The sequence below is a fragment of the Sinocyclocheilus anshuiensis genome, unplaced genomic scaffold (genome assembly GCF_001515605.1).
Source record: "Sinocyclocheilus anshuiensis isolate Anshui unplaced genomic scaffold, SAMN03320099.WGS_v1.1 scaffold18, whole genome shotgun sequence".
Lineage (NCBI taxonomy): Eukaryota > Metazoa > Chordata > Actinopteri > Cypriniformes > Cyprinidae > Sinocyclocheilus > Sinocyclocheilus anshuiensis.
In genome coordinates this window covers 351,390-368,576 of record NW_015546047.1, presented here as the reverse complement: position 1 = coordinate 368,576, position 17,187 = coordinate 351,390, and the positions used below count along the sequence as shown (strand labels likewise).

Below are 17,187 nucleotides of genomic sequence, written 5' to 3'. Positions count from 1 at the left end.
AGTGCTTGCGGTGTTCGGCCAATCACAATGCACTGGGTCAGCTGGCCAATCAGAGCAGACTGCGCTTGTCGGAAGTAGGGACTTTGTAGAAAACGAAGCGTTTGAGAGACGCGGGGCATATAGGACCTACAATAATGTACAGTATTTGAAAAATAATGTGTTTTTTGAACATTAAAGCATGTCAACATATTCTGTTACACCAAATACACAAAATAATGATCTTTAAAAAAGCATCATATGACCCCTTTAAACAAGACAGCTTTCGTAGGACGAGTGGAAAAGGAAACAGGAAATATCACGTTGCTATGCCAACACATTTATAGCGTCATTGCACTCTCACTCTAGTTAAATGTACAATACCAGAGTGTTAAACAAATTAATAATTTCTCGCCTTGCTAGCAAAGTACTATTCTCAACATTTAAAAATCATCAAACACTTGTAATCCTGTTTACCACATCTACCAACTGAGGTAACACAACTTAAAAGAAAAACTTGAAAATACTTAATTTAAACACCACATCTTCGCTTGTGTGTAACGTTACATCTGCCGGCGCTGCCTTTTTTTTTTTTTTTTCTTCCAAATAAACGACGGTTGTTTACGGCAACGCAAAGAATTGTGGGTTATCTGTAGCAGCGAAGGATACACCTCATGCATCCTCCGAATTCCTTTGAAAGAAGGTCACATTCGAAGGTCGCATTCGGAGTGTCCTACTTGCTTTTCTGAAATGAGACGGCCTCGATGACGTATGCAGCCTTCGAATGTGACCTCTGGAGGGCACAGCCTTCGAAATGAGACACAGCTTGTATTGCTTTTGTTGTTTTTAGCGTTGGCATAACAAAGCAACGGCATTGCCATAGAAACCAACGCACATTCTGTAAAACGAAAGAGCGCTTATGGACACACAAATCGGATATGAACAGTTGCGATACACTGTGTGGACAGTCAGTCGTCTAGATCGGATTCCATCCGGATATGCACAGAATCGGATTTGGGCTGACAGTCTGAATGAGGCTGATGTGTATAAATGGAACACAGTTCATTGATGGAGCTGACGAGCTGATGATCTGAATCAGGAGAGAGAGATGCAGTGCAGAGTATGTGCAGAGCAGGGGAACGCCAGGAACAGGATTAAGAACCGCTGCTTTAGAACATTGATTTTGAAACGTGAATCCATTAGATTCGTTAGAAGACAGAATCGCAATTCATATATAAATAGATTTTTTCGTGCACCCATAGTTTTGGCAACTCTTCCTCTTCTCTAAAGCAGCGCAGCATGGCCTCGCCCCCTTTGTTGCATGTTCCCAGGGCGGGGTTTATGTAAATTTCAGGGTTTGGGATGTCACTAACCCGGGAAGTTACTTGTTGTAGTCCCTACAAGCCGTAACTGTAGGCATTAAAGGGATACTCCACCCCAAAATGAAAATTTTGTCATTAATCACTTTACCCCCATGTCGTTCCAAACCCGTAAAAAGCTTCGTTCGTCTTCGGAACACAATTTAAGATATTTTGGATGAAAACCGGGAGGCTTGTGACTGTCCGATTGACTGCCAAGTAAATTACACTGTCATGATTCAGCAAAGTATGAAAGACATCGTCAGAATAGTCCATCTGCCATCAGTGGTTCAACCGTAACGTTATGAAGTGACAAGAATACTTTTTGCACGCAGAGAAAACAAAAATAATGACTTTATTCAACAATTCATCTCCTCTGTGTCTCTGCACATCACCGTAGCGCCATTTTGGAGAATATCTGCTGGATGCAAGCAGCGTACGCTCTTCTGTGTCAGCCGCGCTACACGGATGCTCGGTTTTCGTTCAAATCAAAGCGTAAATACACGTGGAAAATGTATCCTTGTGTCGCGGCTGACAGAATAGTGTACGCAGTTTGCGTTCAGCGGATATTCTCCAAAATGGTGCTACGGTGACGCGGAGAGACATAGAGGAGACAAATTGTTGAATAGTCGTTATTTTTGTTTTCTTCGCGTACAAAAAGTATTCTCGTCGCTCAAACAGCAACATTACACATTAACTAAAGTTAAAAAAGTGAAATCACAATCAACCACCCCTTTAAAATCCCCTTTGATAAACCTCTGATGGATATAATTTATATAAATTTTTGTTTGTGCATTCATAGAAATTCTTAGTTTAATTTAATGAAGAATGTCTACGTTTAAACTCTGCAACCAGTATTTCTTAGTTGGTTAGTGTTACATCTCTGCAGTCACCAAGTGTAGTGTTTCGGTTATGTTAGGTTTAGGTTAAGGAGATGGTGAAATCAGAGATTGTGTATCGTATGAAAAGCCACTCTTGTTGGATGAAACAAAAATGTCTGTTTCCATGGTGATCAGGATATTGGGAGGTGCACATCTTGTGTGTCGGAAAAGAGTTTTGGCCTACTTCTTCCCTTCTGTGAAAAATTGCGCAGGGAAGTGGGGGATCATTTGTAAGCCGCAGTGCCTGAAGCAATTACAGACAGGAAGGCGTGCAAGCTAAGCAGTGGTTCTTAAAAAGTTCAGTCACCTCCGCATTAGACAAATGAATGACTTTCTTCACAAAGCAGGTTCTCTTGCTGCTGTTCCAGACTTTTCATTTGCTCCCCTAGTTCATTAAACAACAAAAGTGAAATTAATTTGTCTGCCATTTCAGTTGTTATTCCCATTTTTACCTCTCAGCTGTTGAATTGAGACTGAACTTGCATATCAAGCAAGTTAATTAAATGGTTAGTTCACCCATAATTGAACATTTTTTTTTTCATCTTCATGTTGTTCCAAACCTGTATGCTTTTCTTTCTATGCAACACAAAATGATGAATTTTGAAGAAGAACAAAACACCATAAAGTTAATTTGACATTTGAAGACACAATATTTGTGTAAGAAATAGACTGAAATACAAGTCATTATTCACTGACAATCTTCCGTTTTGCTGCAGCTCTGAAATCCCATTTGTTCTCTGATACTGATGTTCTTTCAAAATCTGACAGCTGAAAGATCGTGCAGCCCTCCAGACATGCAACCCACATTTGTCTTTTTGTAAACAAGTAAATATCTGATTTAGTAAATCTCTAATTTGGGCTCTCATCGACCTGATCCTGTCATTTAGATAATTAGATTTGCTCTGTGTTCTTCCTGATTTCTTTCCGATTAGAGTCTGCTCAGGGGCTCGGGGGTCAAATGTGGTAGTGATTCACTAATTAAAGGTTTCTTTGTCTGTGTTTATGTTTTGTGTGTGAGCAGGTTGTGAATTGGCTGGAGGGTCCTGGCACAGAGCAGCTCCGCACACAATGGGGGATTGGAGACTCCATTCGTGCTACTCAGGCCTTGCAGCAGAAACATGAGGAGATCGAGAGTCAACACAGTGTAAGTACAACCATAATCTCTAGTGCATGTTTTTTTTCTTAGGCATGTATAGAAAAAAAAATATATATATATATATATATATATATATATATATATATATGTATATGCTTTTGCAAACAAAAATAAAGGATTGCAAAATATAAATGAAACTGAACAAAAGCAGTGATTTTGCAACCCATATCTTTCATGGCCATAGCTGCTAATTTATTTGCAACACTGCTTTTATTTTGTGTTTGAGTCAAGTGTGAACTCACAATAAACAATTGTTTTTTTTCTCAATACTTTCATTTTCGTTTGCAAAACTTAATTTTCTTTTGCAATGCTTCAATTCTTTTGCAAGTATATGTGGCGTTAATTTGACTCCATATCACTGGTTTTTATAAATATAAAAGCAAACTTTAAAAAAAAATTAACACTTGAACATACATCAGTGAGATAAAAACTACCTAAAATGATAGAAACCATCTTTAGGAAAAGTTTATTTGAAGTGTAATTTTATTTTTTTTAGTTTGGCTTAAGTCCCATTCATTTACATAGAGAGGGAGGGGTTTATGACCTATACTGCAGGCAGACACCAGATGGCGATCAAAATGGTTTGGCTTTACTTTTCAGGATATGTGTGGCACAACTGAACTAAACAGCCATGTGCACTGGTACATGTAGTCTTTTAACCAGTGAATTGTAAATAATGTACATTGAATACTGGCGGTCACTGTGGTATTTAGCCTAAAAAGTTGTGAACCACTGTTGTAGAACATAGAACTCAAACAGTCAGAGCTGCTGATAGAAAAATGATCTGTGATCTGTCAAATCAACTGAAGTGAAGTCAGGTGACACTAAAATGCTACATGCTGCAGTTTAAGTCCTGCCAGTAGGTGGCGTTATTGATGTATTTTACTTGCAATCACATGCTGCTCTTCTAGAATATTTGTGCTTCTGATTATGCGCACTTTGTTTGAGGAAATAAAAATATATTGTGTTTAGGTTCATTTTGAATCTTTGATTCAGGCTATCTGGGTGATTTAAGTACATAAAGTCATCAATTAAAGCTTTGTTTACAGTCTTAGAAAATGCGTTTGATTTGCTTTAAAGATGCTGTTTTCACCCACAGATTTGCACAGTTTTCCTGAAGGTCAGCTGTTTGGCCATCTGTCTCAGGAGTGGTTTGTGGTGTGCTTTTGGCTTGTCTGAAGTAGTTACTGCCTCTGTATTTCTTCAGTGTGGTTTGTGGCTCACTGAGATCACAAACAGCCTCTTTGATTTACAGGGATCTCTTTGACGTAGCGTTGTTGGTATTGGTGTTTTGTTACAGGAAGTTGTTGTTTTGGAGTGTGTGTGTGCTCGGTAGCTTTATGGTTTGTTGAACAGTGCCCTCTTTGTCACGTTGAGTCAGGAACTGAGCCAATTATAGACATGGTTCAAACCATAGGTTATGTAAAAGTGATTTAGTGTTAGTCATCATGCATAGTGTTGCCATAGTGGGGAGCTTTCTTGGAAGATGGTTTAGCTCTATTTGTGAATAGGGATTTTGGACACAATAGTCATTTATCTTGAACTAATAATTTTCAAAAGAACGTGATATAAAGCAGCTGCTCAGTATTATATAAATACATAAAATATATATAATGTAATTTTTTTTCTTTATTCCTTACTGACCCCAAAATGTTGAATGGTAGCAAGCAATAACAGTAGTTATCCTTGCCTAAGCATTCACCTCTAGTTAACGTTACATTGATAAGCTTTTATTACGTTTTAGCCTAGTTTTTCTATGAAAATGTATGGGGAAATTAATGTGGTGTTAATTACAAAGAAACATTTGATTAGTTTGTTTGATAGTTAATTTAATGGCCTTGTCATCAGTCCATAAACTGCAAATGTTCTACATTTTAGAGATTTCGCGGTGTTTGCATCTTTTGTGTATATTTATGTTTCATGGGAGCTGTTGTATCCATTTGACCTACGACATTGGTGTACTGTGTTTATGGACCTGAGGTCTTTATGAGTGCTGGTGGTTTGTTTAACTGTGTATTAACAGCTCACGTCATGCTGTTTGCTGCAGGAGTGGTTTGCTGTTTATGTGGAGCTGAACCAGCAGATCGCAGCACTGCTGAGCGCAGGAGATGAAGAGGACCTGATGGAGCTCAAGGGTCTGCAGCAGCAGCTCAGTGACGTCTGCTACCGGCAGGCCAGCCAATTAGAGTTCAGACAGAATGTCCTGCAGTCTGCCCATGAGTTCCACATGACCGCACAAGATGTAAGATTCAATACGATCAGATGATATCACTAGATCTTCATGGAATCTGCACTCACAGAATTGCAATTAAAGCTCTGCAGATTTCCACAGAACACAAACATATTGTGCATGTAGATACTGGCTACTTTCATGCTTCCGCTATCAGTACAGTGTAATACTATCAGTTCTGTTTAAAGTCGACATAGTCAAATTTGATGATTTTTACTTTTCAAACTTACAGTTCTGGGCCCGTATTCACAAACCATTTTATCTTACCACTAAGAGTTCTCCTAAATAGCAGTAAAAATGTAGTTTTCTCTTAAAAACTATTCACAAAGCTGCTGAGACAAATTTTACTAAGGAATAGAGATAAGTCTTAATCTAAGAGTAAGGGCGGGGTTGACCTTGTTGCTATGGATAATGTCAGCATGCTTACTAAACTATGCACACAGTGATTGGCTGATAGGGAAGGGGTCTCTGTCAGAGATTTATTCATATAAATATTGCAGAGCGCAATATTATGTTGCCATATTCAAATAAAGGTTTAAAAATAAAAATGTTAATTGCCACATTGAAATAAAGATTTTAAAATGCAGGCTTAGTGTCACTAATTAAACAATATAATACATGTGTATATGTTCAGGTAATTGGCAGCCTGTATACTTCTCGTAAAAATAAAAATAAAATTGTGAATATGCATATAAACATCCTTTTAATTGACAGAGTAGAATAATCATGGCTGATAGTAAGACATACAAACAAAAAAGAAAACCAAACTGGACGCAAGAACAGCTGTTACTTCTTGCCCAACTGGTTAATGAAAACACGCATATAATCAAAGGAAAATTTGGAGTTGGGATAACCTCCAAAACCAAAGGCGATACCTTTTTAAAAGCACATTATCGTCAAATATTTCTAAAATGTTTACGTTCCGAGGTAGCTTGCCGGCAGCAGCCGTTTTAGGATAGTTTGTGGCTTGGTCTTAGTGACTTAGGAGTCCTCTTCACTACTCCTAACGTTTCACAGATTTAGGAGCTAGTTTTAGTGCTAAAACGTTTTGTGAAATACTCTTAGAGCAAACATTTAAGGAGTCCTAAATTTAGGACTGACACCCATTATTTTTAAGATTTTCTTTTAAATTGGCGAGTTATGAGCTACTTTTAGCCTTAAGATATTTTGTGAATACGGGCCCTGGTCTTTTTGTGCACAGTTCATCTGGGCCTGTTATTCTGAATGAAATCTGATTAAAATGCAGTAACTTGCTCAGCCTCTAAAATAAATGTTCTTTTCATTTAATGATATGAATCCCTCTTAGATTTTCATCCTGTGCCCTCTATTCATCTGGCTCCATTGTGGTATTTAACACCCGCTTTTTGCAATCCTATCCAAATTCCAGAAGGATAAAAATCAAGTCTCGCCCTACTTTCTATTTTTCTTTTGCTGAATATCCTGTTCCCCTTGGGTGTTTGTCAAAATACAGAAATAAAATGTATTGAAGTCAACATAAAATGCCATTCACAGGCCATTTGCACACATTTAAAACCACAGATTTCCTCACCAGTCAGCACAGAAAATCTGTGTACATATTCATTGTGAGCCTACATATTACTTAAATAATTATTTTGTTGTTTATTGAGTGTTTCAATTGTATGTGAATATATACATATATAGAAAGCTGCTTTCTGATGCCACTGTCAAATGTGTTTGTCACAGATGTCCCAGCAGTTAGACGGGCTGTTAGGCATGCTGTGTGCAGACGTCGCTCCTGCAGATGGAGCTGCAATCCAGCAAACTCTAAAACATCTGGAGGAGAAACTCAAGAGCGTGGGTAGGAAGCTCTGTTGTCCTACTCATACGTCTGATCCTGGTTCATGTAATTAAAGTTTGATAAACCAGAACTTTTGGTGCTTATGCATCATATAACTGGATGTCTGATTTTCAAGAGCCACCCAAGACATACAAATAAAATAAATTGTGGCTGGTTGTCTTGTCATTTAGTAGTGTTTAATCATGAAACATGAAAAAATGTAATATGAAATATTTTCAAAACTTTTTTTTTTTTTTTGGTGAACGCATTTAGCAGACACTTGTATTTAAAGCAGCTAATTACAAAAATAATAATTCTTAAACTGACATAAAACATTCATTAAAACAAAGTGAAATATGCTACTCCACTTGCTAATTAGTGCTTTAAACAACATATACATTTTCAGTTGTTTTATCAAATATATGCCTTGTAAATGCAACTTTTTTTTCCAGGGTGACTGGCATCAGAATCTTTAAAAAAATCCACATAGAGAAGTTTCCTCTCTTTCTGTGTATTGAGTCTCTCACTGTTTTCCAGAGGGTGCCTTGCAAAGCTTGAGAGAAAAAGGCCAAGTACTGCTTGACCAGATGTCTACCCAGACGTCCTTTTCCTATGGCAAGGATGTAAGCATTGAGAACAAGGAGAATATTGACCACATTCACAGCGTCATGGAGGACATGCAGCTCCGCAAACAGAGGTTCCTCTTCTCTTTTCATGATTTTTAATCATGGACATGGCACTTCTGGTATACCAAAAGAAAGCGATGATGGTCTGATGTGTTCGCTTGTGTTTTATAGGTGTGAGGACATGGTTGATGTCAGGAGACTCAAGATGCTGCAGATGGTACAGCTCTTCAAGTGTGAGGAAGATGCTTCACAGGTCAGAGCTTGAAATTCAAATGGAGAGACTCTTAGAAGTGGGACTGTAGTTCCTGAGGGGCTGTAAGGGCCTTTTAATTTTTTTTCACAGGCAGTGGAGTGGTTAGGAGAGTTGCTCGATGCTTTGTTGAAGACCCACATTCGACTGGGAGATGATTCACAGGAAACCAAAGTGCTGCTGGAGAAACACAAGAAGTTTGTGGATGTTGCACAGGTATTCTGAATTTCCTCTGCTGGCACACCCATCAGCAAATTGAATTATATTGAATGAGCAGCTAGACAATGTGAAATCCCAATGAAAAAAAAATCTATTTTGCATTATTATTATTAATATTATTATTATTTTATGTGTGTTACAGGAGGTAAAAAAAAAGAAGCAATTTTTCTTATCAAAAGTGACACTTTAATAAATGCTTCATTCATATTAGAAATCCTATTTTTCCTCTTTGTATGTATGGGCAATTTTTATATTTTTTTGTCTTCTTTTAAGAGTATTGTGTTGTTACTTGTTGGAGTATCCAGCCTGTGTTTTGTTATCGGTTCGCAGTAACCTCTTCCTTTTCTGCTTTCAGAGCACCTATGATTACGGCCGCCAGCTGCTGCAGGCCACAGTGGTGCTGTGCCAGTCTCTGCGTTGTACCACCCGCTCCTCAGGGGACACGCTGCCCAGACTCAACCGTGTGTGGAAACAGTTCACAGTCACGTCTGACGAGAGGCAGCACAGGCTGGAGATGGCCAGTGCTTTCCACACAGCTGCGGAGAAGGTTGGTACAGTTCTGCAAAACAAATGTCATAACAAATCTAAAGGAGTAGTTTAAGGAAAACTGTCACCATTTACTCACTCTCTTGTCGTTCCAAACCTGTATGAATTTCCCTCTTCCATGGAACACCATGGGAGAAATTTTGGGCGAACAGCATTGTTCTTTGGATTTTCTCCTTTTTATGTTCCACGGAAAATATAATGGCAAATGGGTTTGCCCCAACATGAGGATGTATAAATCATTTTTGTGAATTGTTCCTTTAAAATGTATTGTTTGAGTTAATTTATCATGAAGAACCATTGTTAGCTTAATTCTATTTATTATGACTTCATAAATAACTATGGTCTGCCTGTTGGCAGCACTAAGGTTTTTGATGGTGGAGAAAATCTGCATATTCATGTGTATTTTTAGCAAAGTCAAATGAACGCAAACACATTTATACACCTACAATGGGGTTCAAAAGACTATGAATTTGCATTTTGTTTATCCTTTATTATCATCATCATCATCATCATCATCAAAAAAAAAAAAAAGGTTGGGAATATTTTCTTCAAGTAGCTTTGGATGCCACAATCTATCCAAAGCCTGATGATTTTGACTTTTGGACCCCACTGTATATTAAACTAATTTCTCAATAATAATAATAATAATAATAAAGTTTTAGAGAAAACTAGTGTGTTTCAGTTATGTGGTCACATGTACTGTCTACAAACTTCCCAGCTGTAATATCAGACAGTAACTGGCTTTCTCTCTGCCTTCAGATTCTGAGAGAAAGCCCTGAATTAGCCGAGCTGATGGTGGATGTGGAGGCATATGAAGAGGTGGAGACTGTGGGGAAAGGTCTGCTGGACAGGCTCACTGTGCCAGTCATTTTCCCTGATGGGTAAGAACCGAAAGGCCAAAGTGCAGCGCACTTATAAAGCTCTGCTACTCTCTATTTTCTCTTAACTATCATTAGTCTTAAGTACTCATATCCTTGCATGTTCATCTTTTTTTCTTTTTTTTTTTCATTTATTTTTGGCGTTTATTAGCTTTATTTTGATAGGACAATCGGTAGACGGGAAGCAAAGTGGGAGAGAGAGAAGGGGGCAGGATTAGGCAAGGTGAGCGAGCCGGGACTCGAACTTGGGACGCACAAAGCGCAACAGTGCTATATGTCAATGCTCTGCCCGTTAGGCTATCACCGCCGACATGTTCATCTTAAATTCTATATGGATCAACATGCACAGGATTTATTTATTAATTTGTTGAAAAATCTTAACCACCATCATTATTATTATTATTATTATTATTATTATTACAATTAACATAAGTAATAATGATAATGAAATTTTTAATAATAGGATCCTTTCAAACAGCATTGAAGGAGTTCCCATGTATTTTCAATCTGTAGGTGCTAGCAACGCCAAGGTCATGGGTTTGATTCCAAGGGAATGCATGAATTGACAATGTATAGCTTGAATCCCATGTCACTTTGAATAAAGTGTCTGCCAAATACATAAATGTTGGCTGCTTTTCCTTCACTCATTTATTTATGTATGTATGCTTATTAATTCATTTACTTATTTACTCATTTATTTGTTTATCCACATGCAAAATCCTGTGTGTCGATGTTGTTGTTGTTGTAGTAGTAGTAGTAGTAGTAGTCGTCATTTATGATGTATTCATAAATTTTTCTTTTAAAAATTGGATTCTTTTCAATAGAATTTGAGTTATGTATGTTAGCTGTTTTTCTTTTACTATCTGTTCTAATTCATTAATTGTAAAATACTAAATTTCCTTGTGTAAATAAATTCTAAATAAAATAAATAAATAAAAAAATATATATAAATAAATATGTAAGTTTTCTATTTGCCTCAAACTAATTTTACCCATTTAAGCATAAACTTTTAATATTTACTTCCTTAATTGGATTGCTTTATCATCTTGGGCAGTTATTCAACAATCACTAAGATGAAAATGTTTTGTTTTTGTCATCATTTCCCTCTCTCCCCATTCGCCCCGGTTGCAGGAGCGAGCAGTTCTTCGGCAGCCCGGGCGACATGGCCTCCTCTGCCGAAAGCATCCGTGAACGGATGAAACTGGTGGAGGAAAAGAGATTCTTACAGGAAGAGGTGGAGCAGCGGCTGGATGAGGAGGCTCTGGAGGCGGGGCCCAGGGAGAGTTGAGAAGCCGATACCCCTCATGCCCTCTTGCAGGAAGTGTTGCAGATGGCAGCACAGCACCTGATCCTCTGATCATCTCGCTGCTCTGCCGGCCCGGTCCAAATGTGACCCAGATCACCCACCGTCTCTGTTGTACTCCACCTCACCAAGCCATCTTAACTTTCCGAGCGCAGTTAAAGATAGACTCCACGGGCTCGCGTTGCATTGCCTGCGTGGACAGCTGAATACTAAATCGACCACACTACTTTGAACTCTCGCCTCCCTACAAAGCTTTACCTTACCTGTCGACTCGTTCTCCTCCCAGCGAGGCACCTTGAGCTTGTAATGGTGCTACTAAACCTATAGAATGTACATAAAGCGGCATCTTTATCCCATTTGTATCTGGTGCTCTAGATTTGTAGGCCTTTCCTGACCGTAAGCATTGTATTTTCTATTTCTTTCCTTCGGTTGCTTTCTGTTGAGAATTACCAAACCTTCTCTCTTATGCCAGTATAAATATCCATCCGCAAGGCCTTTGCTGAAGATGGTGTTTAATGTAGAACCGGGACATGACAGCACATCAGAAACTGAAGCTGTTGTAGTTCAACATTGAAGGTACAAACAAAGCAAAGCTTTAAGGTCCAATGTCGAATTGTTGTTTAGAGCTTTGTTTTGACAGTAAAATGTGAAACGGAGCTATGTTTCATCTCATAAATTGTCTAATGCGTACGCTGCTTGCATATGGATGCATGTCATAAAATATTAATTTCATATTTATTTTCCTTTTTTTTTTTTTTGTACCTTGCATACCATTTAAATTGTATAATGCTTTTGCTATTTTTAAAGGCTATAGTGTATTTTATGAAAATATAAGTTGTGTAAAATAAATTAAGAAAACAATTGCACCATAAGACGGGAGAGGAAAGGCTGTCTCTTTTACAACGTCATAAAGCTGCCGAGTTGTTACAGTTTACAGGACTTTGTTACTGTATGTGTGCTTTGCATAAATCTGCCTCATTGTCCATTGCTGTACAGGAATATTCTAGCACTCTCAATAAACATGGGCAATGTTGCATTTTTTTTGTTTGTTTTTTTTTTTTGGTCCGTGCAGCATTTCTGGCTGATTATACCAGTTGTTGTGCATACTAATTTACTACACTAGTGTTCAAAAGATTTGGGTTAGTAAGAGTTTACAATGTTTTAAAAGAAGTCTCATGCTCATCAAGGCAAGGCCATATATTTGATCAAAGATACAGTAAAAACAGTGAAATATTATAATTCAGATCCTATAGAAAGCATTCCTATATGCTGATTTAATGCAAGAATGTCAAGAAACATTTCTTTATATTATCTTTGTGGAAACCATGATTCTTTTTTGGGGGGCTGTTGGCTGGTTTGTGCAGTAAATATATTTCTAAAAAGTCTTCATGCATATTGCATGAACTCTGACTTGTTTCTATATAAATGGTTTCTTATAACTTCCCAAGATACCAGGCTGTGAGTGCATAAGTCAAGCAGGTCATTAGTTGCCTGCGGCGTTGCTATTCGCTTACATTCTCTCTGCCCTGTGCAGCATTTCAGGAGAAAGTCTTTATCAATTTTGTATCAGTTTAGACAAGGTTAAGATATTTTTATACTGAATATTTCATACTGAGTTTTACTCCAGACTTCAGCTGCTTGCCTCAAACTCTTGCTTTCTTGTTATTTTACAGGCTCTAAATGATTCACTTAGTTTGTACTGAGAATCACTGACATAGTTGGACATTGATTTGATCGCATTAAACCTGTCCAAAACATGTTTAGGTCACATTTTCCCTCAAAAATATTAAGAATATTAAATATCAAGTAATTAAAGTTTGCATGGAGAAAATTCTCTCATTTATTTATTTGGTATTGATGTAGCTTAGTATCTTAATGTTAATAATGTTATTAAGTGATGTTCTTATGTTATTCAAGTTTTAAGCATCATCACAGCAAAAAATCCTGTGACAACTCGACGTTCATCTTTTTATTCCGATTTTTTAAAGATGTAAAGGGTGTCAATTTTAACATGCATGCTTGTCATGTTTCCAGAAAGCTTAGTCACAGAGTTTATGTGATGACTGGCCTGAGAATCAGTGTTCTGTCTAATAATAACCTTCTGAGTTTATCAGGGCCCTTGACAGATGGCATGGGTGTCGTCTGGGGCCACAGGGCCCTTCTTACTTAGTCCTGCACTGCCCATTGGTGCTCTCTAAAGTCTATTGGATTTCTCAGCTGTCTTAGCAGCTGCTGCCTCTGTACTGGTTTTGGGAGGACTGCTGGGATGTCTGTAACAGTGGAAAAAGACAGAAGTCTGTGACAGTTTTCTGGACACCTTGATAATAGCTTTAACTGGCAGGCTTTTAAACAGTTCCTAGTCTGCACTGAAGTCTAAATTGGAATGATTAAAAAAAAAACAAATCTTATACTGGAAATCACATGGTCATAGAAATTCACTCATGGATAACCTGTTTAAAATATTATGGTAAAGTGTATTATAATACATATTTTTGTCTTGTACATATTTCTGTTTTACCAAAGAGCTCACAATGTTCTTTGTAGATAAAATGGCATCATTGTGTCTATAATCTTCCTCACCATGTTCACCGTGACGGGTGTCCTACGTTGTAAAATCATCTGTGGAAAATGCTGATTAATTGTTGAACGTAAAATGCACAGCTGAATTGCTCTTCCAATGCTGCCCTGTTGTTATAAACGTCCCCTCTTTATCTCAAAACATTTCCTCCATCAGGCTTTGATAGGAAGACCCCATAGGAGGACCTCAGGATGTTCTGCAGACACTATTGTCCTCACTGGAAAAGACAACATTACTGCAGCAGTAAGTATGTGGTGTGATGCTGAACTAAAGTTTCACAGTGATCATTCCAGAAAGTTTTTTTTTTTTTTATTCTAGGAATGCCAAGTATAAAATGTCCATATTACAATATGATGCACGTCACTGAAATATACTACTGTTCAAAAGTTTGGGGTTGGTAAAATTTTGTTAATGTTTTTGAAAGAAATTTCTTATGTATCAAGACTGCAATTATTTGATCAAAAAATACAGTAACAGTAATATTATGAAATATTGAAATTTAAAACAATTTGCTTGCAAAGCTGGATTTTCGTCAACATTACTCCAGTCTTCAGTGTCACATGATCTTTCAGAAATCATTCTAATTTGATGATTTGGTGGTTAAGAAACGTTTCTCAATGTTGAAAACAGTTGGGCTGCTTAATGTATTTGTGGACCCTGTCATACATCGCTTTTCTTTGATGGATAGATCAGTTTAATAAAAATCAAATGACATTCTATGACATTTACTTTATAGTCATTCTAAACCTGTTTGACATTATCTGTGGAATCTTTTATGTTCTGCAGAAAAAAAGAAATGGACACCGGTTTGGAATGACATGAGAGTAAATTTTCATTTTTTTTGGTTGGACTATCCCTTTAAGAATTTGGGGGACTGTTTCTCTTGGGACTGGTCATTATCAGAGAGTCTCTCTGGCCTTTTCCGTCTATTATGCTGTGGTTGACTGATACACATTAAAATCTGCCACCTTCAAATAACCTTTTATTCATTGATTTATTTATTTTTTTAATTGCTCGCAACATCACTGTTTGTATCATTGTTAATTTGCATAAATCTATACTAAATAAGTGTATAAACAACATGTACTGTAGGTATACAAATATCGCACGTCTCTCTAGAATACTTGACTCGTGTGATAGTGTATCCGTCCTTTATTTTATGCATCAGACTGGTTGTAGTTGCACATTGTTGTTGTTTGGTGGAATAATGTGATAGAAAGAAATATAAGGGATTTCTAAAAGCAGTTATTTGAATAATTTAGTAGCCATTACATTTAATAGGAAGGAACGTAATGTGGTTTTGTGGTGGTCTGTGGTTTGGAACAGGCATTTAAGGACAGAACAAGCCTCTTCCATGCTCCTGCTCATTTTAAACACATGCTACAACATGGAAAGATGCCATGCAGGGCACGCTGAGAATGCCTTTCTGTCATTTCTTACCATTTAATTATGCTGATGACAAAGTATAGTTTCAGTGAAAATAAACACTTCTGGTGGGATTAGTATACCAAAAAATGAACATTCTATCATTTATTTTCCCCTCATGTTGGTCAAAATGTTGGACTTTATGTGGAACACAAAAGAGGTTTAATAAGAAAAAAAGTATCTCTGGTTTCAACACATATTAGTTTAGCCTCGAACACTGAATCCACATATTAGAATGATTTCTGAAGGATCATGTGACACTGAAGACTGGAGTAATGATGCTGAAATTTAGCTTTGTCATCACAGGAATAATAATATATTTTGTCCTTTTGACATGAGACTAAATTACTAAATAATGGCAAAATGGTGAGCTATTTTTCTAAGTATCATTGTTTCCAATATGCTCTATTGTGATGAAAAGCAAAGGTTAGTCATAGTGAGACATGCAAGGGGAGGGGAGAGAGCAACAGACTCACCAAAGCAACCTAACGGGGGGTGTGTCAAATGGCTCTCTGCACAGTGTGATAAACTTAGTGGATATTTCTATTTTTAACACGCCTCTCTCTGCCCTGTCAACATAGACGGCTGTGTTTGCACCATACTGTTCATTCAGGCCAGTGGCCCCGGTGGAGCCTGTAAGAGCACAGCAATGCTGAAAGCCCTTTGAGGAGTTGCAGAGTTTACCTGCAGGGCAAGTGGATCTTTGATGTGGACGTGGGCCGTGTCACTTTAAAAACCCCAGAGACTTCACTCTGGGTTTAGCCGCCTGTCGGGACAGTTGTGGACTTTTGAAAAGGGGAGCTTTGGATTACAGCACAAACCTGTGTGTACTGAGCTTTGTTCTGACCTTTCTGGTTCTTGGATGTGTGGACTCGAGGGGACAATGTCCACGATGTCCAGTGAAGGTGATGTTGGAGGTCAGCCTTCCACAACAACAATCACCACTGTGGCCGTACAGGCTGGAACTTCCCAGATTGTTGTAGCAGTACTCAAGGTATTTGAACTATTCTACTTTACAATGCAAAGCTTTATGTAGACTGATGATATGAACTGTATGTTTGTCACTGGAATATAGTATATACATTTTGAATGATTTTAGATGCATTACTGTGCAGTTAATAAGAACATTCTTTGGTGATTGAGGTTGACTTCAACTGTAGTGTTAGTTTGTCTATATCTATAGACTATATCATCTGTGGAACACAAAATAAGAAATTTAGCAGAATATACCAGCTAAAGGGTTACTGTAGTATTATTTATATATTATTATAGTATTTATTTAGAAGTTTTAGCTTTTATTTTTATATTTTCAGTTGTCACTTGAATTTTGTGCCTTTGTAATGTTTGTTTTTCTATTTAGCTTTTTTAGTATTAGTGATTTTAGAACTTCAATTTAAACATTTTCAGTTAAGTTGCCAATGAAAAATTTTCATTTTAAAGGGATAGTTCACCCAAAAATGAAAATGTGATGTTTATCTGCTTACCCCCAGGGCATCCAAGATGTAGGTGACTTTAGGATCATGTGACACTGAAGACTGGAGTAATGATGCTGAAATTTAGCTTTGTCATCACAGGAATAAATCAGATTTTAAAAAAAGACTAAAATAGAAAACAGTTATGATAACATAAACATAGCCTTGGTGAACAAAAGAGGCTTGTTTCAAAAACATTAAGGGGGAAAAAAAATCTTACTAACCCTAAAACTTGACATGGCTTGTGTGCTATATTCAAAGTGTTTTGAAGCCATATCATAATGTGACGGACAAAAATGTAAAATATTCTTGCCCTCCATTTCAGGTTTTGTGAATTGGATCATTGAAAAGATTCGAGTAAGATTAAATGAATTGCTGAAGAATAAAATGTTGTTGACTTGCTCCTCAAAGAATCAGAGAAAGCTAGAGCAGATGTGATTTTTACAGTGAATGACTTGCAGTGCTTTTCAGTCATGACTTATGTTTTCAGT

The 17,187-nt window shown here is 37.4% G+C and overlaps 2 protein-coding genes across 2 annotated transcripts in view; both read left to right on the top strand.

The window, feature by feature from the left end:
• The window catches only part of LOC107699012 (SEC14 domain and spectrin repeat-containing protein 1-like), a 49,452-nt gene extending 37,463 nt beyond the window's left edge, over window positions 1-11,989 (top strand). Inside the window, exons 12-19 of the mRNA XM_016500159.1 lie at window positions 5,419-5,613; window positions 7,306-7,420; window positions 7,937-8,096; window positions 8,197-8,278; window positions 8,369-8,491; window positions 8,850-9,041; window positions 9,800-9,921; window positions 11,050-11,989. Coding sequence (XP_016355645.1) covers window positions 5,419-5,613; window positions 7,306-7,420; window positions 7,937-8,096; window positions 8,197-8,278; window positions 8,369-8,491; window positions 8,850-9,041; window positions 9,800-9,921; window positions 11,050-11,206 — 1,146 coding nt within the window. The 3' untranslated portion in view covers window positions 11,207-11,989. The remainder of the gene's footprint in view (window positions 1-5,418; window positions 5,614-7,305; window positions 7,421-7,936; window positions 8,097-8,196; window positions 8,279-8,368; window positions 8,492-8,849; window positions 9,042-9,799; window positions 9,922-11,049) is intronic.
• A 3,876-nt stretch (window positions 11,990-15,865) lies between these two features.
• The window catches only part of LOC107698998 (coiled-coil domain-containing protein 141-like), a 27,843-nt gene continuing 26,521 nt past the window's right edge, over window positions 15,866-17,187 (top strand). Inside the window, exon 1 of the mRNA XM_016500137.1 lies at window positions 15,866-16,218. Coding sequence (XP_016355623.1) covers window positions 16,087-16,218 — 132 coding nt within the window. The 5' untranslated portion in view covers window positions 15,866-16,086. The remainder of the gene's footprint in view (window positions 16,219-17,187) is intronic.